This window comes from Onychostruthus taczanowskii, unplaced genomic scaffold (assembly GCF_017590055.1).
Source record: "Onychostruthus taczanowskii isolate IOZ18803 unplaced genomic scaffold, ASM1759005v1 scaffold3, whole genome shotgun sequence".
NCBI lineage: Eukaryota > Metazoa > Chordata > Aves > Passeriformes > Passeridae > Onychostruthus > Onychostruthus taczanowskii.
This window is the reverse complement of record NW_024500349.1, coordinates 4,879,489-4,906,779: the sequence shown is the minus strand read 5'-3', so window position 1 is coordinate 4,906,779 and position 27,291 is coordinate 4,879,489. Positions and strand designations below refer to the sequence as shown.

The 27,291-nt window shown below is 39.6% G+C and overlaps 4 protein-coding genes across 4 annotated transcripts in view; 2 read left to right on the top strand and 2 right to left on the bottom strand.

The window, feature by feature from the left end:
* The window catches only part of NMT2 (N-myristoyltransferase 2), a 34,916-nt gene extending 30,579 nt beyond the window's left edge, over positions 1–4,337 (top strand). Inside the window, exon 12 of the mRNA XM_041408393.1 lies at positions 164–4,337. Coding sequence (XP_041264327.1) covers positions 164–184 — 21 coding nt within the window. The 3' untranslated portion in view covers positions 185–4,337. The remainder of the gene's footprint in view (positions 1–163) is intronic.
* Positions 4,338–4,537: 200 nt separating this feature from the next.
* RPP38 (ribonuclease P/MRP subunit p38) lies at positions 4,538–7,968 on the bottom strand. The gene is made up of 2 exons (XM_041408394.1): positions 7,861–7,968; positions 4,538–5,571 (listed from the first exon to the last, which is right to left on the bottom strand). Exons 1-2 carry the CDS (start codon positions 7,885–7,887, stop codon positions 4,696–4,698), a joined length of 903 nt encoding a protein of 300 aa, XP_041264328.1. The 5' UTR covers positions 7,888–7,968; the 3' UTR covers positions 4,538–4,695.
* Positions 7,969–9,728: 1,760 nt separating this feature from the next.
* Positions 9,729–17,227, top strand: ACBD7 (acyl-CoA binding domain containing 7). The gene is made up of 4 exons (XM_041408389.1): positions 9,729–9,875; positions 16,575–16,692; positions 16,796–16,858; positions 16,946–17,227. The coding sequence occupies exons 1-4, from the start codon at positions 9,864–9,866 to the stop codon at positions 17,017–17,019; spliced, it is 267 nt and encodes an 88-aa protein (XP_041264323.1). The 5' UTR covers positions 9,729–9,863; the 3' UTR covers positions 17,020–17,227.
* A 365-nt stretch (positions 17,228–17,592) lies between these two features.
* OLAH (oleoyl-ACP hydrolase) lies at positions 17,593–22,711 on the bottom strand. Its single transcript, XM_041408805.1, has 6 exons — positions 22,582–22,711; positions 20,817–20,955; positions 20,140–20,239; positions 18,967–19,136; positions 17,981–18,066; positions 17,593–17,723 (listed from the first exon to the last, which is right to left on the bottom strand). The coding sequence occupies exons 1-6, from the start codon at positions 22,709–22,711 to the stop codon at positions 17,593–17,595; spliced, it is 756 nt and encodes a 251-aa protein (XP_041264739.1).
* Positions 22,712–27,291: the final 4,580 nt, after the last annotated feature.

The following is a 27,291-nucleotide window of genomic DNA, read 5'->3' as shown; positions in this document are numbered from 1 at the left end:
TATGTAATGGTACATTAATTTACACTGGCCAACAATGGGCAGAAGTTTAAAAATAATGTAATTGGCCCTGTTTATGATCCATAATTGAGATGCAGAAGACTGTTGATGTTTAGGTTTTCTGCCATACTTGAACTAAAATACTATATTTTTCTTCTCCCTTTAGGTTGGTCTTGTATTACAATGAGAACGCTTATGTTTCTAGAACTCTTGAGGTCATCGTTTGAGTTAATTTGATCTCCATAACTCTTGAAATGGTATTGTTCAAGAGGAGTAAAAGCACAACGTCAGTGATACTGAAATAGTCCATTAAAGCTGATCAACGAAGACATCCACATGTGACCAAATTTATGCATTTCCAGATAGATCAGACGGTTCATGAAACTCTTCTGTTGTCCATGAAAAGAATAAAAAGCACATTCATTTAAGTTTCAAAGCTTAGCTTGCACCTGGATGAGAAGAAGGTATTTTTTCCACTCTGTAGAAAAGACTGTTTTGTATAAACTGAACTTCAGTGGTGGATTAGGGTACAAAAATATTTGCTATTATGTGGATGAACTGCTGCATTTCTATTTATTAAGTGGTGATGTATGTATGTCAGTGTAACAGAATGAAGGATACAAACTGGAGTATCTTTGCTTATTTACTGAACATGGATATCATTTGGGGGAAAATCATGAAGTATGATACCTTTGTAGCTATATGAAAGTCCTGGATGTTTTTGTAACTGGAGCAGTATGACAGTGTACTGGTTTAACTAGTGCATTTGTTTCTCCATAAGCAACGCTGCCAAATCAATAAAAAATACAGATTTGTACTTTGATCTTCAATAGATCAGTGGATTGATTTAACAGTATCGCACTGTTCAGTGCAGGTGTTATCTATGTTGCCAGAATGATAATACATTACTGTACTTAATTTACAGTTGTGGCACAATACCTTAGTTTTTCCTCAGTAGAATAACATCAGCCTGTGTGTAAAACTAAGAATTTTAGTAGTGCTATCAGGATATTTATAGTTTGAATGTTTTCAACGCTTCTGCGAAATTGCACATATTCCTTTGTCTACTCTGATTTCCTATGAAGTCTGTAATTCTAATGAAAAGTACCTTGTGTAAATATGTATTCATAAATTGTTCCTGGTAGTGTTTTTATCCTGACTTTGGAACAAGAAGTTTTGCTATGTATGTGGCTGGTAAGCAGAAGAGAAATGCTCTGCCCTCAGTCCTTGGAAGTCTCTGTATTGCACTTCCTGAAATGTAGAAGGGCTGATCTTTGTTGTTGGGTGGAGCTGTTTTAATTCCCTCATGAATGCTCGGCAATGGGAGTGGCTTCTGAAGCACTTTATATGCATTCCAGCATAGTGTCATAGCTAGAGATGATAGCAGTTCTTTCAGCTCATGGATGCTGCAGAAGCGTGAGCACTGAGAAAATCTGTGTTAAGAAACTGTTCTAGCTGAAAGTGCCAAATTGTGTAGTGAAGCCTCTGTGCTGTGAGCATCTTTTGAATGTGACTTGAATATCTCATGAAATGCAAATGTCTAACTTTCCTTTTAAACATGCCTGTAATTCTGACAGCAGATTTTGCTGAAAGTTTAATTCTGTACATGAAGATAAATTTGTCTGTTCTTCATAACTGTTAGCCCTACCCACTACCTTGTAGCAGTGGGATTTTTCTTTCTTCCCGCTCCTTTTCCACTGTGTGAATGGTTTGTGGTTTGGTTTCTTTTTCTTGTTGAATTGTGGTGAGAGGATTCTGCCCTAGAAACAGTGATAAATACTTTCCCTTACTGCATTATAGCTGATTAAAGCATTCAACCTCCTTCAAACAAAGGAAGGGACTGAACGTGGTTTGTTTGACCCCTGGTTGTGCACCAGCTCAGGACCTCATGAATCTAAAAGGACTTCACAGGAAATCTCGTGGTGCAGTTGGGCTTTACATCTCTGGCCACTCTTGATACCTCCCTTCTAGTAGCAGTCAAAATAGGTGGTGCAGAGACAGTTTGGACTCTGTGTGAGGCCTGAGCAGAATTAAGTGCCTGAAAATGTAATTGATGGTAGTGATAACTGAAGTAACAAGATTTAATCTTGACCCCATCAAAGACTTAAGTTTTTAACTCCTAGAAGAAAAGATGGTGCCTCCTTGGCAGGAATTTTCATGGAGCGCTCTGGGATGAGTTTCACCAAGGAGCTCATTGTGTTCTGCTTCAGCCCTTAAAGGCAGAGCCTCAGCAGTCCTCACTCAGGGCTGCCTGAGGTGAGGTGGGACAGCAGGGCATAGCTCTGTCCTCATGGCTAAGATACTTCCTTGCTGAGACAGCCCAGGTGATCACAGCCCAGGGGAAGGATGTGTTCATGTTCTCTGCCTTCCTTCCCCTCAAAAAATTGTGAGTGGAAGAAAGGTTAGGCAGGTGGATTTCTTTTCTCCTCTGAAATCAGAAGGCAGATCCTCCCAAGTATTGTCCTTTGTAAAACTGAGGCCATGATAGGACCAAGTATGTCCAGGTAGAAGACAGACTTGAATGTGGGTTTCGTGGAGCCTGGCTCTTGTCTAAATCTTCAGGTTAGGGCACATGAAGGAAGGAGCGTGGCCAGTCTTGCTCTCTTCTAGTAAAGTAGTGCCATTTGCTTCTGAATTCAGGGGATAAACTTCTGTCTTGTCTGGCTCCCTCGGCATCTTTACTAGGGGCCTGGAGGGCAGAGACATGCTCCTGTAGAAGCTGTGCAGCACTGTAGCTGAGAGAAAATTTATCAGCCAGAGCATGAGGGAAGCAGGCATCTAAGCCTGAGTGTTGGAGCAGCTCTTGAAGAGTTCTGTTCGTGGACTTGTGTGTGTTAAGCACGGCCTCTTCTGCCCCTGCTGTGTGCTCTTCACTTGTAGTGTTTTGCTGAAGTATCACAGCATCAAGAGAACTTGAATCTTGAAGGTGTCCCAGCTTGCACCCCCATAATAAGACTCCAGAGGTGAAAATTGTGGCAACTCACTCTGACTTCCTAAGCAGGTACTAAACAAAAGGTGAATATCTGTGTGATCTGTGTGGGGCCACTGTCAGGAGCTCAGTAGGAGAGCCTTCTCTTGTTTCCAAGGTTGAACCTGTGTGCATTAGTCCTGCTATGAAGGTAAGACTCCTGAGAACCTAATAGGTGTTTGCAAAGGATTGCATATGTAAAGCTTGCTCTATCACCTTTCCCACCTGGCTTTTTAGACTTCTGTTATTTCTTTCCCAAAGTAACTTCCTATTTGCAGTGGGAACCCAAATCCCTGAAGACAGAGATAGACGTGGGCAGGCAGTGAAGTGCTTGAAAGATGATTGCTGTGCTTGTGTTTTTTACCAAAGCTAATCCTTATGCTCTGTCTAAAAGCTACGACTCTTATGCTATGGTTAGCCAGCCTGGGAATGAAACACACTAGTTGCTAGCATGCCTTCCAAGTTTTATGCACTCAGAAATCCAGAAAAAATGCCATGTATAAAGGACTATGAAGCAAGGCAAAGAAATTTCACCTCTTCTTGCACTCTCAGACATGGACAAAAATTGTAGCATTAAATGTTGTATTTAAACTTGAAGGAGCATCATGACTACACAATCACTGCTCATTGCTACTGCCTGCCTTCACAGTTGGTATCATGAACTAAAGTAATCTCTTAAATAAATTCAAAATACAGATGAGCTACTGGATGGCAGCAGAAGTCTGGATTAATAAATCTCTGAACAATACATGTAAACTATATCTTTCAAGGAACAACAAAAATTACTCAGTTAAGGTATTTTATGCTTTCTTCTACAAGTAAATTCCTAGGCTGTTGATTGCCTGAATTGCAGTGCTATTTCCCTTCCTTCCTACAACCCAACTCCCTCATTAGAAAATTGTTCATAGTCCCCAATAAAATTAAAGGAAACTCAGAAATTACATTTTCAGTCTTGTAGCAGTAACAGTTCTCATCTACTTTATATAAAACAGTACATGGCTTATGTCAATTTCCTGGGAAATAATTTTAGATTTCATTTAGACATCTATTGGGAGTTTAGGTTTACATTTTCTTGCAGGATATGTGTTACTAGTTTGCAAATGGAAGTTGTTTTTTTTTTTTTTTTTTTTAATACCGCAGTAGTGTTGGTTTTGTATTTGGAAACAACTTTTCCTTCAGCATATCTTGCACCAGGTATCAGGTGGAACCCAAGTCTGCATACATTTGAGACCAAAAACAAGTTGTTCAGCAGAGTAAACTATAATAAGAGTTCAGAAGGGAAGTCTGCCTGTGCTATTTACTTGAACCCAGCTTTAAGAGACTTATACTGGCATGGACCTTTGTTTAAATAAACTTTCACTTTTGGTATTTATTTGTTTGAGTAATTATATTTCTTTTGCTTAAAGCATGTTAATCTGTGTAAAAAGACAAAGTTCATTTAATGCTTTGTATTCATTCCAAAGAAGTATAAATTATGTCTTAAAATTACTTTGGCATGTTCATTACCGGCTTTAACTCTGATCTCCAGCTGCAAATGAAAATACTTACCCCCAGTAAAAACTAACACTCAAGTCTGAGGAATATTTTTTATTAAAGCAGAAAGTACCTCAAGTGCAACATGAAGTTCACCTTGTATTCAAGACTTTTACACTGTTAAGCCTAGAAGAACTGTTAGAACTGTACTCCATCCTGCATTTAAAAATCTGTTTAATAGAAAGAACCAAACTCAGTTATGCTGAAAAAGCCTTTTTCTTTTTGCGAGGTGGTTTCTTTATCTTATTGGGATTTGGGACAAGTTTCTTGATTTTCAAAGGCTGCAAAATTACATTTGAAAGATCGGGCCAATTGCTTTCTGTATGCTTCCGCTTCTGACTTGCAAGCTTATCCTCCCGCACCTCTGCAAGCTCTTCGGGTTCCAGACTGTCTGAAGAATCTGTCTCTGCATAAGCCACGGATTCTTCAGTTCCGTACTGAAACCACGGCACTTCCAAAGCCGGTATCTTTGGAATTATTGCTGCTATTGCTTCAGTGAATTTGTCAGAGTGCTTTTTGAAGCCGAGTGCTAAAATGGACGTCAGGCCAAGAAGGGGCGCGACGGTCTCGCTGAGCCGCGGCACCTGCCCTGCCGGCGTGGCGCGGCTCGCGCTCAGCTCGATCAGGTGCGACGTGATCATGGCAGGTTTGGCAGACTTGCACACCAGCAGGAGAAGAAGTTCATTTCTTTCCAATGCTTTTGTAACTTCATTAACTCCAATAGCAAGCTGTCTTCTGATACTTATGTCAGTCCATCCTGGTTTTTGTTGGTGGCTTTCTGCTTCCTCTTTAGGGAAATCACTGGTGCCAGCATCACACTTTCTTTCTGTTTGTTTTTTTGTAAGGGAACGTTTTTTCTTTCTTGGACTCTCAATCTTTTTAAGTCCAATGTGTTTAATCCTTTCTTCTAAGGTCTCTAGTATAAAATGCATATCTTCTCCATCTATGGTTTTCCACTGGAAAACAAAGGGGTTATCTAGACATGTTTTTACAGTGGTTTTCTTTGCTTTCCGAAGTGTTGCTGTCCCTTGCTGAATTACAGACATCCTGAGGTCGTTCTGTGTTTTGTCACCCTGGGAAGAAAGAGCAAAACATTAGTTCAAATACTGTACAGTCTGCTGTGGACATTGTTACCAGAAGCTTCTTCTGGGAATGCGGAAGAGAAACACTGCATGTCAGTGATACATCTATCCAACCTCACACATCTTCCACAGGGCAGATGTGGAGCTGGGTTTTTTTTTAAGAAATAAAAGAAGCTGGACAGGACAGTATGGCAACAGCAGTGACAAAAGACCCTTCTAAAGCTGAACAAAATCAGCTGGAGGTATTACATATGTAAAAAAAAAAACCACAAGCCCGACCAAACAACAGCCCATCCCCAGAATCACAGGTTGAAGGACCACTCCATTTTCACTGTTGCAGAGCTGTATTGCCCTCCGTGACATGGGAGGGGGAAAAAAAAAAGCAAAACCTGAATCACAACATGAAACAAGTTCCTGAATTTATTTAGGAATTCTATAAATCTGTTTTTTCAGCCTTTAGTCCATGCCTTTGTGTTTTTCTGTATTTGGAAAATATGATAAAAACTTGCACACTCTTTAACAGTTTATGTTTTCAGGGAAGGAAGGCAATCCCCTACATGCCTCCAAAAGTTCAGAAGGGGTCTTTTGTTCACCTGGACAATGCCTTCAAGGGTGAGATAAACTGAACAGGAGCAGAGAAAGTGTAATTGCTCTTGCTCTGATTGATCTAGTCCAGAGTGAAGACATGAGGTCAAGCCTGATGACAGTCCCTGGTAAACTGCAAAGCTCTCATGTTCCTGCTTGGGAACTAGTACCATCTTCACTGTTACACAGGCAAGCTCTCAGAAAAAGCACAGCTCAGGTTTCCAATCAGGGGAACCATGACATGACTGCCTCCTAGGTTTCCTAGTTACCCAGGCAGGCATACAGATTGCATTTATGTACAGCTCATGAACACCTAAATGCTGCCACCCAAAAGATACCATTTTACTAGTCATACCAGTTCTCTGTGTACTGGTAGTGAGCTACCTTGATATAAAAAGACAAATACCATCTTCACCCAAGTGTACTGCCATCAAGCAACATCTATCTGGATAGATTTTCACTCAGTTAAACTCTAGTCCGGAGGACAGCAGGAGAAAAATGCACATGGTATGACTGAAAAGGTCAAGAGTTGGATTTGATGATCCTTGTGAATTCTGGCCAACTCAGGATGGTCTATGATTCCACTTTGAACAGAGTTGTATCAGTGCAATGTGAACTGTTACCCAAAATGAAAGTTAAAACCACTGAAGGCATTTTCAGAGAACAGTAAAACTGAGAATTCCAAAATACAAAAAAAACCACCGAGGCACTCTTCAGTACTGTCAGAATAATCTATGGAATACTCTGGGCCACATCAGCAATGGCCCATCCAATCCAGTTATCTGTTGCAACAGTGGAAACTGGGGAAACCACCTGGGGAGGACAGGGCTGGCATTCCCCTCAGCTCCCAAGCACCCAGAATGGTTCCATCTGGCATGTAAGAATAAAGGTGTGCCGACTTAACCTATTAGTCCTTCATGGAGCTATCATTCGTGCAGTTATCTAATGCCTTTTGCTTACCATCACAGTAGCAACAACCAAAAAGTGAACACAACTAAAAAATGGAAATGACCACAAGTATTCTTACGTGTGACTCTGTTAGAATGGAAGCTTGTGATTGTCTTTAAAAAAATGAGCTCTGGGTTATGACTTTTAAAAGCTTTCTATCAGGGATGCTCTGATGACCTTGGACAAGCAAAATCAGCAACAGACGTACAAGAAAAAAAACATGGGACATGTTCATAGTTCAAAGATGACACTTTTCTTTTCAAAATGGGCACTCCTGAGGAAGACAAGCGTGCAGGGAAAAGGAAACAAGAGCAACGAGTGAAGGAACGAACACAGCTCCTCCACCTGGCACCACGGTGGCGATCCCCTCGCTTCCGGCGGAAGGGAGATGGAGAAACGCCGCCCGCGTCCACCTCCAACAGGAACCTCCCCAGCCGCTTCCGCTGCGGAGCGCCCCGTGGGCTCCTCCAGCTCCCGGCAACGGGGGAACGCGGGCTAAGCACGGCCTCAGCACAGCGCACTGCGGCCGCCCGGGTCCCTGTGGAGCGGGGGCTCCGCCGAGACCGCAGCACCTTCTCCCCGGATCGCAGCATCGCGGGCCGCCGCCCTCACCCGCCAAGCACTGCGGGCCGGCCCGGGCCCAGGGAGCGGAGCGGCCTCCGGCTGCCCAACCGCGGGGCCCCGGCTGCCCGACCACAGGGCCCGGCCGCAGCTGCCCCGCACCCGCCGGCACAAAGCCAGCCCTACCTCAGCCATCCCGCGCTCCAGGGACATGCCTCGGGACGCAACCCAGCCCCGCTCTGCCCCCGGTCTGGCCCGGCCCCGCTCCGCCCCCGCTCCGCCCCCGACCGCGGCGGGGCGGTGATCAAGCCTAGCAGGGAGCAGGCCTAGCAGGGCCGGTGCGGGCCCCGCTGTGGCGGCTCGGCGGGCGGTGCCCGCGCTGCGCTCAAGGCCGCATGGCGAAGCGGCCGTAGCGTTAATGCAAAGAGCCGTGAAGCGCTGGTGCTGGGGGCCCGCCCTTGGCAGGTCTCACCGTAGGCTCACTCCTGGCGTTCGCAGGGCTCGAGCGCTCCCGAAGCTTGGCGCATAGGCGATGGCAGTCGCATGTCAGCTAACCCAGTCAGGGCCAGGTCGCCAGGTGCTTCATAGGGACTCCACAGCCACGGGGGAGGCCCTCCTGCAGTGCAGTGCGCCGTGCTGTGCACGGACATTGTGTGCTGTGACCACGGTGACAGTAAGGAGTGGTTCCATTCAGTGTTTGCAGCAATGTGCCCTCAGCCTGTAACAAATCTTCACAAGTGCGTTCATTTTCCACATTCCCCGTAGTGCACAGCGTGGCGTGTCCACCTTTTATTTGCAAAGACTATAAATCTCATGACGGTGATATCCAAGCTTCCCTTGGTCGAAGCTATCAATCCTTGAGTTGATATTCAACTTCCTTTCTCAAGCTGCTTTTTACTGTTTTGCTAAGGTGTTGAGATAAGCATATTTCCTTTACATACATTCTAAGCCTATATTTTTAAAGCTCCTTATTACAAGCAATATTCTAAAAAAAAAGGTTATTATTGCAAAGCTGTTTAAATGCTTAGCTACGTGCAGAAAGTTCCTGTCCAGCAGCAACATTCTTAAAACTTTAATTCAGATGCTATTTGCAAACACAGGATAATTTCCAAGGCCTTTTTCCATGCTTTACTCCCACAGTTATTTTTTAGAATTCATCTTTTAAATGTCCCATGATCAGTTTCCACACAAATCACAATCACATGTACACACACTTTCTGTATGTACCTGACACGAAACACAACTTTGTATCTCACAGTGGTGAAGCACAGCTTCTTGATCCTGAAAGAGCAGAGCTTCTTTGCTAGGACACCGGTGCTTCAGAAAATTTTCAAATTTTTAAATATTCTATTTACTTACATTTACTTGGATTGTTTCCTTGTTAATTCGTGACTTAATTTAACCTGTACTTGCTTCCCCTTAAATTACTTTTTTGGTATGGTTTTATGGAAGCTAGCAGGTTAAAAAAATGCAGAAGTACCTACCATAGATCAAACTGTGTTTAGGGAATGATGTGCATAAATGTATAGAGGTATGAGTATAAATAATTCATTGATACAAGAGAGAAGGATTTTTTTTTTCAGTGATTACACTTGTAGGGTAGTTTATCAATTAATTTAATATTCTTTTTATTCTGTACTTAGTAGAACAAATTAAAAACCAGCATTCACAGTGTATTTTGTGTGTGTAGCCCTTGTGTGAGGTATCCTTAGGATGACCCACACGTTTTCCAGAGCTGCAGCTGAAAGGTGCGAGGTCCCAGGCTGGCTGGACATGAGCATGGGCAGGGACTGCGGCAGAAGGAACAGTTCCAATAACTGGACTGCTTGCAGTTCAATCGCTCAAGAAATTCCTTTGTCAAACAAATGGCTTGGGAATCTTGCTGTATCACTGCTCTCAGCCTGGCGGCCTAATCCTCGGTGGTATGGCCGGAGCTCAGGCTTTCAGCGGAAACCACGGGGGGCTTAGTGCTCCCCGCCCCCAGCGCCCCGTCCCGGCGCTGTCGCCGCTCAGCGGTGCCGGCGGGTGCGAGGGGCGCGGCGGCGGCGAGTTCCCGTGTGCTGCCGGCGTGCTCCGCTGCCCAGCTCAGCTCACGGGGACCATCCCAGCGCCACCGGAGCCACTGCCAGACGCGCCGCGTCCCCGCCGGAGAAGGAGCGAGGCCGTTCCCCGCGCATCCCCGCAGCATCATGACTCTTCAGGTAGGCGCTTCTGCATCTGGGGAGACAGAGGAGAGGGATGCGCTGTGTGTCTGTGTAATGCCGCGCTGGAGACTGTAGAATTTCTTCCGCATGAGGATTTTTACTGCAAAATCAAGGTTACCTTGTGGCAAGGGAAGTCTGCCTAAACCCTTGGAGGTTAAATAGTGCATTGCTTTTCACAAGTGGAGGATGAGAAGCAAGCTGGTTAATTTGAACTGTTTCATGCGTCATGTAATATTTTGGATTTTTTTTTTCTCGGGTCATGTAATTTTACCTGTTCAGAGTATGCCTGGATTATGTTTCTTCAGGTGTGCATCTGAGTTTGCTAGGAGTGAGTTAGACATGGAAAGGCAGGTACATATTTATGTTTTTAGGATCTAGCTGGTTGCTTGGAGCTGTTAAAGGAGGAGGGAAATTTCTAACACTGAGACACTGTTATATGTGCATTTGGGAAGCGTAAATAATTTTTAAGGAAGTTGTGTGTATTTTTTAGGGTGTATGCATCTTTGGACTGCTACATTTTTATAGGCTTGTGTTTTGGTAGAAGAGCTTCTACTTTCTTACCTTCTGGCTAGAGAGAGAGCTTCCTTTTACATACTCTCTGATAGTAGCTTTAAATAGCTGTTGAGGAAATTATCTTTATTGCTGGCTTTTAGCCTCCTACCTTTGTGGGAAGCTATGAATACTTCCCTTGTCTTGGCCATGTCCTGATAGATTAAGCTGATTTTCTTCTTTAGGCTTTCCTATTATCCCTTTCACTTTCAAGATTTGCAAGCTCTTCTATCCCTGTCTCATTATGTCTGTCTCAGCTTAGTTAGTGTGCATTTTGCAAAGAGTGAGCAGCACAATGCTCTGACCTAGATGCAGGGAGTGCACTGCCAGCAGCTTAGCAATTTTCTTCTGAGCTGCAATTATGCTGAATAGCACAGAGGTTTCATTGTGCTGTGTTACAGCTAAGAAGAAATCTCTTTCTTCAGTGGGTCAGAATTGCCAAATCTCAAACATAACACCACCTTAGCATAAGTAATAATTGCTGAAATTACAGATTGTTTTATTCTGCATTGAACTCAGTCTAGAAAGTGAATTTATTAGCCTGATGATTAAGCAATGAGCCATAAATTATTATAAGAAAGAGCTGAATGCAGTATGATACACTGTTCCATAGCTGTATACAGTTACACTTTCACATAAAAATCAGTGGTTGAAATTTTAAGATGCTGTACACATTCTGCATTACACATTATAGAGCTTTTTTGTCCACATTGGTTTGGCTGTCAGTTACCAACCATATCCATAGTTTTACTGAATCTGGCTGTATAGGAATGAGGACAAATGAATAAAATAATGTTCTGTTTAGTGAGGCTGAAAAATATTTAGAAGTTTTGCAAACTGGTAATATATTCTGCTGAAAATGAAGAATTCATTCAAGCTTTTTTCTTTGCAAAAAGGCAGTGTCTGATAATAGTCTGATAATTTGTGCTTTTGTCTTTAAGACACATGTGTACGTTTATGTCTGTATATATTTTTATGCTTTTTATTTGAGGAGTTAAAGGGAATTTTATCAGCACATGATTAAAAGGAAATTATGTTTTTACAGGCTGCTCATAAGCATGTTGTGTAAGCAGGCAAATCCTAAGCAACAGTCTGTGCAGAATGATTGGCTAGAGGGGGATAAAGAACAAAGTTTTAGTATTTAGATTTAATTTCTGCACCTTTCTTGCTCTGTAAGATATGCCATTGCAAATCTTTAAACTATATTTTGGTAGTTGCCTATAGATGCAAATAGAATAAAATTATTGGAAAATAAGGTTATTAACTTAATGGTTTCCTTATTTTTTTATCTTTTGTCTCGTACAATTGACCAGGGCTTCTGGTTCATTCTTACTGTGAAGTTGTCATGGTTTAACACTACCCAGCAAATAAGTGCCATGCAGTTCACTTGCTCACCCGCTTCGCCTACAGTGGGATGGGGAGGAGAATCGGTGCTGGGGAGAAGGGAGAGGAAGCAAAAACTCATGGGCTGAGATAAGAATAGCTTAATAATTTTTTTAAGAAGTAAAATACAGCACTGTGAGAGTAGTAAGGAGAGAGAGAGAGAGAAGGAAAGAGAGTGCATGTTCAATTAAACCCAGGAGAAGCAAGTGATGCGCAGATTGATCACGACCAAGGGTAGTGCCCATCCCTGAACAGCAGTCGGTCCATTTTGGCCAGCTTCTCCCAGTTTCTACACTGGGCATGGATGTTCTGTGGTGTGGAATATCCCTTTGGCCAGTTTGGTCAGCTGTCCCAGAGGTGTTCCCCTCCCTTCCCCAGATTCTTGTGTAGCTCCTCACATTCAGAGTGTGAGACACTGAAAAGTCCTTGGCTCAGTGCAAGCACTACTCAGCAACAAGCAAAGCATCAGTTTTAAATACATAAATAGCAATAAATAACAAATCAACATTATTCTCATCCTGCATCCAAAACACTGTCCTGTACCAGGTACTAGGGAGAAAATCAATTATTACTTCAGACAAAACCAGGACAGAAGTTTAGATCAGAAAACAATTCCAGACTTGTGAAAGATTTTCACAGATTTGAATGGTCCTTGTACATCAGTGCTGGCAGAAGCTCACGTGCGATAGTAACTTATTTAAACTTTAAACAATATGGCAACCTAGTTGTGGTTTATTATTGATACAAATTTTAAATCTTACAGTTAACAGAGTCCTGCTTTTGTTTGCACGTGTGTGGCTAATACTAAGAGATGTCTGGGATGGAGGAGGCAGTCATAGTTATAGTTAAGAATGTCACATTTCTGATATTTGGATTAATAATGACATATTTATTTTAATAAAATTGTACCTATTGAAAAAACCCTTGAGCAGTAGGTCATCACATTTATTTTCGTAAGTGAATGCCCATCCCTTTTATACATCTGTACCAATAGTGTGACTTTAAATGCTTTGCTTTGAAGAGCATCAAATATGTACAATTCCAGTTTCTTTGAACCACTATTTTTAATTCCTTGGTAAGGTAGTTTGCTGATTTTGTTTCCCCTCATTAAATGCTTCTCCATTATAAATGCTGTACATCTCCTAAAAACACTGTTAGTGCGTAAGAGATTTTGTGTAATTAGACTTGCCTTGCTACCTTAGTACAAAACTCCCTAATAACCTAATGCTGCAGTGCCTGGAACACTGCACAGCAGCGTGGCACGGCTGGAGTGACTCAGGGGAAGGCTGGGCTGTAAATTCAGAGCATGTGAGTTCCTCTGCAATCCCCATGTCCTTGCCTCTTCCCGAGGTGAGCACAAGTGGAACAGGCCTGTTTTCATGGAAGGATAAGGCACCTGACTGTCAATAAAAGCCCCATGAGCAGTCTCACAGGGACTGTGAGTTCAGACTCCTGCTTGTGGCAGTGTGTCTGTCCTCTCCCTGCTCCTAGGCTGAAAGCACTCATGCTGTGCCTAAGACATAGGGCAAGGTGCTTCTGCCCCAAACCCCAAATTCTCTGCCTGTGCTGGTGTGACTTCCTGGCCCCAAACATGTGGGTTCACCATTTTGGGTTTGCTGCTAAAAGGAACAATAGTGTTATTTACTTACTTATTATGGGTCTCAGCAATTTTTGGTGAAAAATTAAAACTGAGCATAACATCTGAACTTGTTGAAGTATTTCACGTGGTTGTAGCAAATCCAGGTACAGTTGCTGTGCAGAAGGAGACCAAGAGACAATACAGCATAAGAAGAAAAAATAGGATTGCAAGATTTTCACAAAAGCAAATATTAATATTACCAAAAAAAACCCAAAAAGCTGAGAAGGGATGCTGTAAGGCTATTTCAACATAATTGATTCAGCTTTTATATGTACTCTAGAGCACACAGTTTTGGTTTATCTAAATTACATATAGCATATATACATAGCATATGAATGTATTCTGAGCTATTTAGTTTTTTTATTCTAGAAAAATCCTGTACTTGTTTTGCAGCACTCTCAAATACTTGATTGGGGAAAAAAATCTACAGTGTTCTTAAAAGAAATCAGACACAAAAAGTTGGGCTTAAAGCTTCATGTTTTTCTATGGTTTTATGGTATAGTTGTATCTTAGTAACATTGAAAATTATTTTTATTAAAACAGGAACAAACTACATAAGTAATTACATGTTTTAGAATATAAAGTTTTAGATTTAAAAATATAATTAGGAAGTAATTTAATCTAGAATTTAGTGCACAAACTGCCAAATCATATACTTTATTGAATGGCCAAGTGTCAGATCTTTAAGAAGACAAATGGCACTTGGAATCTGTCTAATTCTCAGAAGAATTGTTATATTCAAAATAAACAGGAGCACTTCACAAACTAAAACAGTCATTATTAATTTTAGCACACCAATTCTTCTCTGTACTCCTCCATCCACTACTGGGCATTTGGTTCAGGGAGGCCTTGGGAATCTCCCAGATACTTCTGCTTGTCATTTATGCAAGCACTGAGGTTCTCACTGAGTTGGAAGATTATTTGTTAAAAAGCATCTGCATTGCTGCAGGATTTTGGTCTTTTCCTTTCATTTCACTTCAAGGGTGCTATGAACTGACAGACCTAGAGATGCGTATTGTCATAATGAATCCTTTCCATCTATTGTTTTGTGAATTTACAGGTGCAGTTTAAAGAATATTCAAGATTTAATTGCTGTTTTGCAGGGAGCTAGAATGCCTTTTTAATCACACATCATGATTTTTTTTAAAACATTCCTTTTAAATGCACCTTTCTGCCTGCTGTTCCTTGTTGCAACACTGCTATTACAGATGCACATCCTCCTGTGGCGAGCACTTCTGTTCTTAGAAGGCTTGTGCTTTCCCTTTGCGGGTTTCATACAGCAATTAAAAATTTGCAAAAAATTAGGAATTCCTCAGAAGTTTGTATCTGGCCAATCTCATTAGCCAAACCAAATTTCCAGACCAAAATAAAAAGTGAATTCCATCTCAGGAGGCAGAGATGACTCACTTGGTGGTAGAGTGGCCAAGTTTCGGTGCAGGAAACTGCAGTGCACTCAGCTCCCTGTCCTTACCCTGTTTTGCCAGCTGCTCCTGCCTTAATGCAGCCACCAGCTGGTATGTCCTTATGTCAATGAATATGTAGTTTCATGATTCCAGGGAGGGGCCTTTCTGTGAGGAAAGGTGCTTGAACATCACTCTCTAATTAAATTACAACTCATTTTTCCTTCTTAAATTTAAAAAAAGAAATAACCTTTCTCTTGTACTTTGTTTAAATACAGAATGCTGCAGTGAACCTAGCTCTCATTCATATTTGCTTATTTCCATCACCTGGTCCATCCAGCACAGTCACTTGCCAAGGAGAAAGGCATCAATTAAGGAGACAAACATGCATTAGGTTTTCTTAAAAAAAAAAAGAAAAAATCAAATCTTTCCTGTATAAAGAAGCACAGTGCAGACTTCAGTGATTTAAACAGAGCCACAATACTCATGCTGAAATCACTGCTGACTTTTACACAAACTTTTAAGCTGAAATAGTGTGTTCATGCTGGCCAGATGCCAGGCACCCACCAAAGCCACTCACTCACTCTCTTCTGCAGCTGGACAGAGGAGAAAAAATTTAACAAACGGTTCATGAGTTGAGATAAGGACCAGGAGAGAGATGGCTCATCAAATACCATTGAGGGCAAAACCGGGCTCAACTTAGAGACATAAAGCCTCTGTTAATCTGTTACCACAGAGGTGTTACTAACATTTCTAATCCGCCTGGCCTTGCCCAGCAGCACATCCATCTCTGGAGTCGCCTGGAATTGGCTCTGCTGGACATGTTGGAAGCTTCTGGCAGCTTCCCATGGAAGCCACCCTTTTAGCCAGCCCCCCACCCCAACAACCAAAAACCAGGCCATGCAAAACCAATACACCTGGTTTTGTACATTTTAAATATTTGTGCAGGATATACTGTACCTCTGTAAATGCAGATCCAACTAAAAGGGTAAAATAATTGTTGAAACCAGCATATAGCATGTTAAAACGCTTGTATTATTCTGCATTAGCGTAATGCGATGACCTGATGGGTCTGTAGTACTCTAAAAAATTTGTCTCTCTCTGAAATGTTCTGGGCATGAAACAGAGTGTCTTAGCCTGAGACATGCTTTATACTGAGAAGAGCTACAGCCTCAGGTTGATGTGAGTGTGTGATGCACAGTGATGAAAGGAGTAAATTTACACTTTACTCTGGTGCTCTCCTGTGTTTTAGAGATGGCTGTGGAAGATGGTCCTGGCAGTAGCTCATCTCCATGAGGCAACTCTGTGCCAGGTGTTGGTACCTACTTCCCTGTCAGCAGAGCAGAGAAAATGGAGGGTGATTTGGGCAGTACCACTCAGAGGGGATTTGAGCTCCACCACTTGAGCCAACACAGTGTAGGCAGGGTCAAAACCATTCAGAGATTACTGTGGGATGTAAAGTTCAGTGAATGGCTTCATACCTCCAGTATGACTGTAAAAGACATATATGCATAAATTGTGGAGGCTGCCCCTATCAGCCATACAAGCCTATATCCCTTTCTAACAATGTACATATTTATGAAGCTTCTTTCATGGGAAAAAACTTTGTCTGATTGCTAAACTCAAGTGATTCATTGAGACTATCTAATGATACTACTGTGTGTCTTGTAACTCATGTTTTAAAAACACCCCTTGAGAGGAAAACCCTTTCTGTTCTTTCATCAGGCTGACTTTGATGGTGCTGCAGAAGATGTAAAAAAATTAAAAACAAGACCAACTGATGAAGAACTGAAGGAACTATATGGATTCTACAAACAGGCTACTGTTGGAGATATTAATATTGGTATTAATATATATACCTCACAATTACTCTCATATCTTGATAAAATCAATCTAATGTTATGTAAATCTGTATGATAACCAAAACTATGCATTTATTTTGGCAGAATGTCCAGGAATGCTAGATTTGAAAGGCAAAGCCAAATGGGAGGCATGGAACCTGAAAAAAGGTGTTACACCAATTAAATTTACATCCTGTAGTCAAGTTTATAGGATGACAAATGAGGAAAGGTAATGACTCCTACTTTCCTTTGCAGGTTTATCAAAGGAGGATGCCATGAATGCCTATATCTCTAAAGCAAGAGCAATGGTAGAAAAATATGGGATCTAGACTATTCAAAATAATTTCCACTAATACTTAACTCTTCAGTAGCTAATGAACTAACTCTGTTGAGAAAAATGCAATACTAACTCCTTATTGTGAGGTCTGACACTAACATCTTTTAAGCATAAGCTGTTTGACTGTAAAGGGTATTTACATATATAACCTATTTTTAGCTTGTATATTAATCTAAATAAATTTGAATTGAATAAATGAAGCTTTCTGTGAGAATTATGGATTTTTGTTGGTATTAAATTATATTTAGCATTTTGACAGGAGCAGACAAACAGAGAAGCTCTAACAGTAGAATAACATAGACATAATTTTTTTGCAAACAAGGTTATGGAATAAAGTGAAGAGTTTGTACATGTGCAAGAGAAGGAAAAGATGAAACCTTTTTTAAGACCAAAGCCAATGTTTGTTTTCAAAACATCAGGAAAATTCCCCCTTATAAAGGATTACAGACAAGGAACAGAACAACTTTGAGGGGTAACTTTATGCAATGTAGAGAAAGAAGTGACTTATTACAAATTGCTGTGGACTAACCTTACACATTCTGCTAATTAAAATTGAGGGAAATACTCATAGACCATTTTCTATGCTTCTTGTGATGTGTTTTATCAAGAAGCTTTCATTAGATGGTTTCAGCAGGTAAAGGTGATCTCCAGGAAGCTCATAAAAGGAAGTATCACCACTTGTTAATTCTTGCCAACCTAAAAAAGATATTCAAAGTGTCAGAGAAATGTCAACTATTGTGATCATTTTTTTATAACTATTTAAAAGCTATAATTTAATAATTATTTTAAATCCAATATCAACTTTTTGGTTCATATATTGAAAGTACTCTGTTGATTTGTTTCCTTTAAGAAGGAGGTAGACTCCAGAAAATTCTAATTAATGGGTGCAATACAACAAGAAAATGTGTAAGTAAGAGGAAAGTAATAAGAGAAAAACCATTTAAACAAAGTACCTTTTGCATCATATATTTTATCATCAGACCCACAAAAGTAGGTAATATCACAAGAGAAGGGGGTATTCATTTCTGTCTTCTCAAATCTGTGAACATAAAAGTAGTCATAGAACATTCCATAAGATATGTATATTTGAAATTTGCTTCCACATACAAAAAAGGTTTTTTGTTCTTCTCCAAAACTTAACAAATTTCAGGAGTTAGATTATACAGAACATCAGGAAAAGAAAATGCTCTGGAAGTTTCTTAGCTCCTTAACCTACTGCAATTAGATATAACATTGTAAAGAAAGAATGACCCAATAGTTAGGGAAAAGAAAGACCTTCATCCTGCAATAAAAATTCTTACCTACAATAAATAATGATGTTACCTACTTATATACAAGTTCTAACATTTCAGCATCTTTCAGTGTCAGATTCCTAAGACCAAAATGGGTCCCACATCCAAGAATGTCCTTGTTTTTGCCAAGGTAAGAAGCCTTAACCACTCAGCTACATGAACTGTCATGTAATGTCCAGTGGGGACCACAGTTCAGACACAGGAAGCTGGTTGCTGCCTGAGTGCCCAGAACACAGGGATTCTTTTTCTGGTTAGGCTAGAGGACCTTGTATCTGGAGGCTGAATGCAGTGTTCCTGAAGGATGATGAGCAGAGGTTGTTAATCTCAGAAAACAATAAAAGACACGAGAATATTCTTTTAGTAGCTGCTAACTTTAGATCGTAGGTAGAACTGTAATTCTGCCATGACAGGTTCACTACTGCAGTAACAGTTGTGGTTGCTGCAGTACTCAGTGTTTCATCTAGGGCTTAAATACCAGAAAACAAATAGAAAAGCACACAAAGGAAAAAAACTATGTTTACTGTTTCTTATTCTTTTTATAATAGAAATGAGAACAAGTTACTAAGAAAGAAAAAAGAAAACATGATCAGACAGAAATAAAAATATAAAATACAAATACAGAAGTAACACAAAGTTGTAAAACTTACGAAAATGTCTGAAAAAGTCTAGCGTCTTCTTTGAAAGTAAGCGCCGTATCTCTCCAAATGTCTTCATCGTGTGGGAGCTCAAAATTTCCTCCTAGAATCTCCATAATTGCAAGAAGGTCATTGCTTCCATCAGGTAGGACTATGCTTTTGACGGCAAGATATGCTGCAGACTGTCAGTATCAAAGCAGATCAGATGTTGTATATAATATACTTTAAATAACTTTTTCATTAAAATTATTTTAGTAAAAAGTACAATAATTTTCCGGCTCCAGAATACAATGGCTGATTCGTTTAACAATCACAGAGAACGCTTCATGGAAAGGATTAGTAGACTGTGCTTACTGTAATTACAAACTATGAGTGAGCCAAGTACTCTGTACTTCTGAAACTTATATAAATAACAGTAAATATTACTTTGTTCAAGCTTGACTCTTACTATTGAAATACAACTAGTAAAATAATCTAAGAGAAAGAAAAACCTAGCACTGGACATAAACATGGCTAATGTAGGACTGAAGAAACCAACTGATTATGGAAATTTGTGGGAATAACAATTGCTTGCATTAATCACTAGCTGATAGGGCTGTTAAGAAGCCTTAGAAACTGAAGAACAGAAATAGCAAATGCTGACTGAGGACAGGACTGGAAAAATGCCACTTCACTACTGTTTTTCTGAGAAAGACTAGCAGAACCTCAGAAAAAAACTGATTAAAAGTCGTACAAAGAATGAGGAGAGAGAAAAAAATGGGACAAATGTACTGAGGGCTGATGCAGCAGGTTTATGAAAGACTGGGTAAAGACAGTTACTTCACACATTACACAGTAAGGAGGACCACTCAGAATGTTGGTTTGATTATTTTTGAGTGTTAAGCCAATGGCCATACTAAATAACACAATATTCAAAAAAGTTTAGTTTAAGGATTAGTTAGTTTAAGCATTAATTAGTCACAGCATTAGTTTAAAGAGATTGTTCTCCCAAGGCTAAGGTTAGCAGCAGTGAATATCACATATTCTGCATCTACCTCAGAACACTTTTCACTCCATAGATTCTGAAGAAATGTTAATTTTTTTTAAATAAAAACTAGTCTGCATACCATACTGTAAAATATTATTCTTACTCTTAGTAGCTAATTTATGGTTCTGTTTCATAATGTTAATGATTATGTAGCTTACATTTGGGGAATGTGCTGCTGACATGAAAAGATGGACTGGCTCCAGTCCGTACTTTTCTTTCAAATGAAGTGCAACGGCAAAACTCGTGTAAGTTCCAAAACTGCAGCAAAACAAGAAATTAAAGCAAAGTAAGTAAAAACATACACAAAAACTGGAAAATATAAACATTATTTTCAGTGCTAACTGGCTATATTGAACAATTGCTGAAACAGTCTATGACATGCAGATTATAATGATATTAGTTTATTGACATGAATTCCTACACAGTCTAATTTTGCAAATGCGACCTTTTCATATTCTCTTTATTTTAATAGTCTCCTTAATTTTCAATAAGAACAGTTATTTTGAATACTTGAGACTCAGCAATCTTTAAAATCTGTGTTTCATAAATGGTTCACCCCCTGCATTCACATATATCAAGCACTGGCACAAATATTAACAATAAATGCAATTATAATTGATTAGAAACACATGTTCAGATGTTGCACCTGAAGGTATAAATAAATAACCAGAGTCTTTGAGTGCAACTGCATGTTTTAGGATGACTTTACAGAAGATCCTTGCAGAAGCATATTTTTCCTACAGGTTTTGCAAATAAAAACAAGTAACTCTCTACTCCTAGAGCTCAGAAATAGAAGCTCCTTCACCAGGGTATCCAAAAATGTATATATTTTTACCTGTGACCAAAAAATGCAAATGGTTTTTCTTTCAATTCTTTTAACAAAACAGTTGAAATTTCATTAACTACACTTGTCATGTCTTTTGCAAAAGGCTCCCCAAGACGAGTTTCTCTTCCAGGAAGCCTTATACAGAACACTGCAGAAGAGGTGAAGGAAGGGAGGGAAAAGAATTATAGTTATTCCAAACAGATACAGTAAAATAATTTAAATTAAGTTTTTAAATTATTCTGCAGAATATACATACTACTTTAATTAACCTTCTTACAGTTGATATACAGGTTGTGCACTTGCTTGCTATTGCTGCTACTGTGATTTAATCCTGCAAGAGATCAGGTTTCCACCCTTCATTTAGTCTCAGTGTTGCTCCTCCAGCTGATCTGATTGATAAATGCCTTGGGTCAGAATCCACAAGATCCTGATTTCAGCTGAGATTTGAAAGCAACTTCATTGTTACAAGTTTTAGTAACAACCACAAATTCATTAACTTCAATAATAGTAAGTTTGAGGGCTGTGTAAAGTACATCCTTTCACAGGCAGCATTAGTAAGTGAAACTATATTTGAGTTGTATAATCCCTATTTTCTTCTTTGTCAGCTCTTCAGCACTGCACATGGGAAAATGTGGAATCATAGTGCAAATTGGTGGATGTTTATAGTTACATTTATAGTTATTTATAGAGAAGAAAATTTATATGCTTTTACTATTTTCCTTTCAAGACTGAGGATTTTTTTCTCACTGTTTAGTAAGGAATGAATAGATCAGAAAAAAAATGTTTATTTTTTTCAAATCTCCTTGATATCATGCATACTGCTAGTTATGTAGAAGTAATGGGTCAGACACAAAGAGATAGACTCTTCTAGAAGAGACAGACTAAACCACAACCTAATACCATAGATACCAGTACAGAAAAGTGTGCATCTTCTATACTTTCTGCAGAAACCATCCCTGAAGGAACATGCTGTGCCCTGACTTTATTCGTCTGCATCTGCACTTGGTGCTAGGCCATTTCCTTAGTAACTTTCTTGGAAGTAGTACCAGTGGACAAAACTTTTTTTGTTCTTCTTTTTTGTTTTTTCCCCTAATTTCAAGGAAAACTCAATGTTCAACTGCTTACCAGAAAGTATACTTCCATTTAGAGGACTGGTAAAACTGCAATGGCAATGCTCATGAATATGAAATTTTTCTTTATGGAAGGTTTTGAAAATGGCCTTGGTTCTTCTTAAATAGATCAAGCATAGATCTTTTTAGTGCTGATGTATCTTGTGAGCAATGAGAATTACTTCATAGTGTAACTAAACATCATTTCACTGTCATAAAATTCATAGATTAAATTTTAGTTTTGATACAAGAAGTACAAACACTGGATAAGAGATAGTCTGCAGCCTCTCAAAATTAAAAATAGTTTTCTTATCTTCACTGTTAACCTTGCTGAAGACTGGCTTATCAACAATATTCAGTGTAGTTCTGTTTCTGAATCATACCAGTAGTGTCTGAAGCAGTCAAGCATACTATACTCTTGTGAAATATAGCTCTGAGGATATAATTTTTTCACTCAATCAAATATAATTTGATTCAAGGTGGTACAGAAAATGTACCCTAGTGGAAGTGCTAGTTCCTAATGAATGCTAGTTCCTTCCTTTCTGGAGAAGACACATTGGATAAAGATTGTGGTGCTCTCAATACTATTACATTCCATTAAAAAAATCTGGCTAATGTGTATTTCAGAATTGCTTAACTTCTCCTGTAGCTACAAAATGACTAACCTTCAACTGAGTCGTTGAAGAGTCTGCCCCATTGAGCAAGCTGTGAGGTTCCACTTCCAGCCCATGGAAAGCAAATCAGTCTACAAACAGCATCTGGCTTTTTTTGTACACAAGCAACCAGCTTTTCCATTTCTTAAAAAAAAAAAAAACAACAACAACAAAACAAAACAAAATCAACCAAAAAATACCCATCATTCTAGAACAAGACTCTTCAGATATAGGAAACTTAGAGTGAATTAAGTCTAAATTGAAACAAGGGTGTAATAGTGTCTGTCATCAAAACTGCTTGGGTTACAACAACTATCTCCTAGATGTGAGATAACCTTCCTGCAACACTGTAAACCAGTTCTGCTTTTATAAATGATGGTAGAATAGTATTGGGTAATACCCTTAGTTAATATTTGCTCAGTCACTGACCACAACAAACATTGCAAGCAGCAAAATAAATTGTTAAGGGATTTTAGGAAGATCATTTAAAACATATGGTTTCAGGATATACACAAAAATCAAAGGTCCATCTGAAGAACCTAGAAAACACAAGGACCACCTAGTTCAATGTTCTCTCTATCACAGTGGTAAAATAGATGTCAAAGGCACAGTAAGATGTCATTTCTTTATATATATAAAACGTCTATGAATTATTCTTCATGTATTTTTCCAGTCTCCCCTTGAACAGTTGGCATCCATAACATCCTCTTGCAATGAGTTGCACAGCTCCACTGTCTGATGCATGAAGAATGAATCCCTTTTTTGGTTCCAGTGGCTCAGAGAGTAACCCAAGTCAAAGCTGTAACTGAGATGCAGACTCGTCACCAGCTGTGCCTGATCATGCTGCTGATGAGACAATCTGTCCCTTCCCGGCTTCTTGGAGCATAATGCTCTACCCAATCTTTTACTCAGCACTAGCAACTACATAGCTGTGTAGTAAGAGCACATTGTTTATCAAACTGTAAACTAATCCTGTAATTTAGTTTGCACCTACATCAGTCTCACCATCCTCCTGTTGAAAATGAAAGGAGTCTTTTATGACCTTTTTGGAAGCTTTCACACGCTTCATCCAGCTGGACAGGTGCATGCTGATATCACATATACAGCCACAAAGTTTGGATGCAAATGACACATCTGTGCTAACCTAATGGAGTAATTTGCCTTTAAGGATTATTTTACAACTCTCCCTGAAATAAAGAACCTGCAGAGTCTGTCTTACTGGTTTGAAAGATACATTCGGCCAATCTAATTTTCATTCACAAAAAAAAAAAAAAAAAAAAAAAAAAAAAAGGCCACAAACAAGAAAGACCTATTACATGAATACATAATCTTCTTTGGAGTGCAGTTGAATCTCAATTTATTTGAAATCTAATCATATCTGGTTAGGGAAATGTCTCTTTTCTCTTTTTTTACAAGACAAGACAGCAATTTTTAAAAATTTATTATTATTTCCAAACTGTCTTTATATTTTCATCTACTTCCACCTATTGGCCTTATACCTGAGATCTAACTTTGACCCTATTATAACAAAAAGAGGATACAAAAGAATTCTTCTGCAAAATCAAGATTTTTCCTAGATTGTAAGCTTTCAAGAAAACCAAGCTTTTATTTTATTCCCTATAAATTTTAAGTCAGATGCATGATCAGATGATGATCTGATGAATTAATGGCAGAAAAATATACTTTAGAGTGTTCACAATCAAAAAGAATGTTTCTTTATTGAACTATCGGCAAAGAAATGGCTCAGTCAGTGAAAAAAAAGAAAACCCCCATTGAATTTTAAGAAAGTATTTCCTGGCTTTTTTTCTCTTCATGTGTAGAATAAGCTGAAAATAAAATTCTAGTCTGACAGAGAGATGTATAAAAGATTAAAAGAGATTTAAAGATTTAGAGATTTAAGATTTAAATCACAGAACAACTTAGGCTGAAGGGGACTTTTAGAGATCATGCAGTTCAAATTTTCTCTTGTTAGGTATTGATTATCTCCAAGGATGGAGACTACAATCTCCCTTGGTAACCATGTTCCAGTGTTCAATCACGGCTCATAGTGAGGATACTTTTCTATCTAAGTGCTTGTTGTCCCTTGTATCCACAAGTCTTCTTTTTGCTGAGTACAGCCAAGAATAACCCGGCTCTGCCCATCCTTCTTTTAGGCAGGTGAAGACATCTTCATTTGGCACTCCCCTCATAAGACAAAACCAATTGTCTCAGACTCTCCTGTACACCACCCACTCCAGTCACAATCACAGGGGACCATGCCACGCTCACTTCAGTATTTCAATATCCTTCTAATACAACAGAATTCAAAACGGACCCAGATGTGGTATGCCAAAGAAATTTTGGATTATTTTTCAAACATGTTTTTGAGACAGGCTTTCAGGGCATTATGACCTTTTTATATGAGCTCTATTTATTGTCATGGCATCACCTTATAGTAGGTGGACAAGCGTTAATTGAAAAGCACAATTGAAAACACAAGCAACAACAAAACTGCTTTCACACTGACCAGCTGCTAGGACAAATGGACCAACAGCCCCACCCTGCAGGGAACAGAAAGCCAAAGGTAAAGAAACACCAAGTGCTTGCAGCACAGGGCTGCAAGATATTTCCCCAAGGAAGAAGCTTTTGTGAACTGCAGGAGTGTGGTATTTGCCAGTAGGGCAGTCCAGGACCTAAGAGGCCTCTCAGGTATCCAGGAACTTGCAAACCCTACATGGCAGACCTGTGTCATTTGTGCATACATGAGTTAACCCCTTGTCTGCAGATTCTGGAAGCCAAGGGAAAAGCAACCCTTTCCCAGGTGGCAAGTAAATTCAAGTCTAAAAATCTCATAAAATTTAGATTTAAGATAGTCCATTCACCTCCCAGCAATAAGCACAGAAGTAAAATAGTGAGCCTGGGAGTCAAATTATCATACCTACCATCATTCATGGTAGGTATGGAGTCTGTTATCAAAGTTGCTGGATTGCTTACAGCTAGGCATGTATCTGAGACACCTGGCTGGGCACTGACCACTGGGTATCTGCAATCCTGTCATAACAGAGCTGTCAGGCTGTAGGACAGTTAGGCAATATAATCCCCTACTGATTTTATCTTCACAAGAGAAACACAGTTTGTGTAACTGATAGACACCAACGTCTCAGTGTTCTAAATATTGTAACACAGTTGAAATTTTTTATTTCTGCATCTGTATCAGTACCTTATGTATTACTGTATCACACACATTTGGCTACATTCATTATTCAAATAATTCTTTTAAAAAGTTTAAAAATGTTTTTCAGGGTAAGCATTTAAACCTTCTGGAAAATTACAGGTTTATGAAAAGAGGTGTCCAGTTAGAGAGAAAACACACCTGTTACATGCACTGTAATATTTATTACATGTTTTTGCGGATTTATATCCCTAAAAGTTTTCTTACTCAGCAAACGCAGTGGTGTGATCATCCATTTAAGAGACAGGAAAATACATAAACCACAAGAAAAAAAAAAAAAAAAGTGGGAAGCCATATCTCAGTAGCTCCTGAGTTCAGAAAAATACTGATGTTTGCTTCTTGAAAAATAAAGACTTCAGGAAATCTTTTGCCTTTAAACCTAGATGCATGGGAAAAAAAGGCATGGAGCATATCCATCTCATTAGTCATCTTTTTCCCAATAACATATCTCTCATAGCTACATTTTTAGCAGACTATATTTGAAATTGGTTCACGTCATTGCTAACATCTAAAAGCTGCTGATGAAAAAAAATTTGTGTCATTACCAAGTGAAATACTGTCCTCCAGAAAGCTGTTTACCCATCCCTTTACTTCATCTTGAAAAAAAAAAAAATCTAGGACATTATTACAGAGAAACTTATTTGTGGAACACTTGCATCTGATAAGCTCAAAGCATCCCTAATGCAAAATTATTGAAATAAATATTAAAGTCACACAACATGCATTCTCAACATGGACTTTACTACTTGGACCTTCCAGGGCGTTGAAACTGCCAAATATACAGACCGTGTGGATGCTTCAGAAACAAACACAAGGAGCAGTATAATCTCCCCTCCTTTCCTACTGCTGCTGCTGTCATCCTAGTTCTGCTGTGGTACAACGACCCAACCTTTGCTCTGATGTTTGAGGAAATCATTCAGTTGAGAGGAGGAGATCTAAAGCAGTCCATAGAGTTGAATTATGAAAGGTAAGAGAGATAAAATTGGAGAGAAAGGCTGGCACACAGGGATGGCACTAGGCAAGTAGCTCCACAATCAAGAGGAAAGACATCAGTGTGGAAAGATAATTACCATCTCAAGGGAAAAAAGGAGTTGGGAGATTGCAACCTCCTGTTTAGTATCTTTATTGATAATCTGGATGAGGGGATTGAGTGCACCCTCGGTAAATTCTCAGACAACACCATGTTGGGTGGGAAGTTGATGTGCTGGACATCAGGAAGGCTCTGCAGAGGGATCTGGACTGGGTGGATCAATGGTCCAAGGCCAATGGTATAAGATTCAAGAAGACCAAGTGCTGATTCTTGCTCCAGGGTCAAAACAACCCCATGCAGCACTATAGGCTTCAGGAAGAGGTCAGTATATAAAGTGGAGGGAATAAGGTGGAATGGGGGAACGTTTTAAATGATGGGTGTTTGTCTTCCCAAGCAGTTGTTATATGACAGAGCTCTACTTTCCTTGGGATGGCTGAACACCTGGCCATGGGAAACAGCAAATTAATTCCTTGTTGATTTG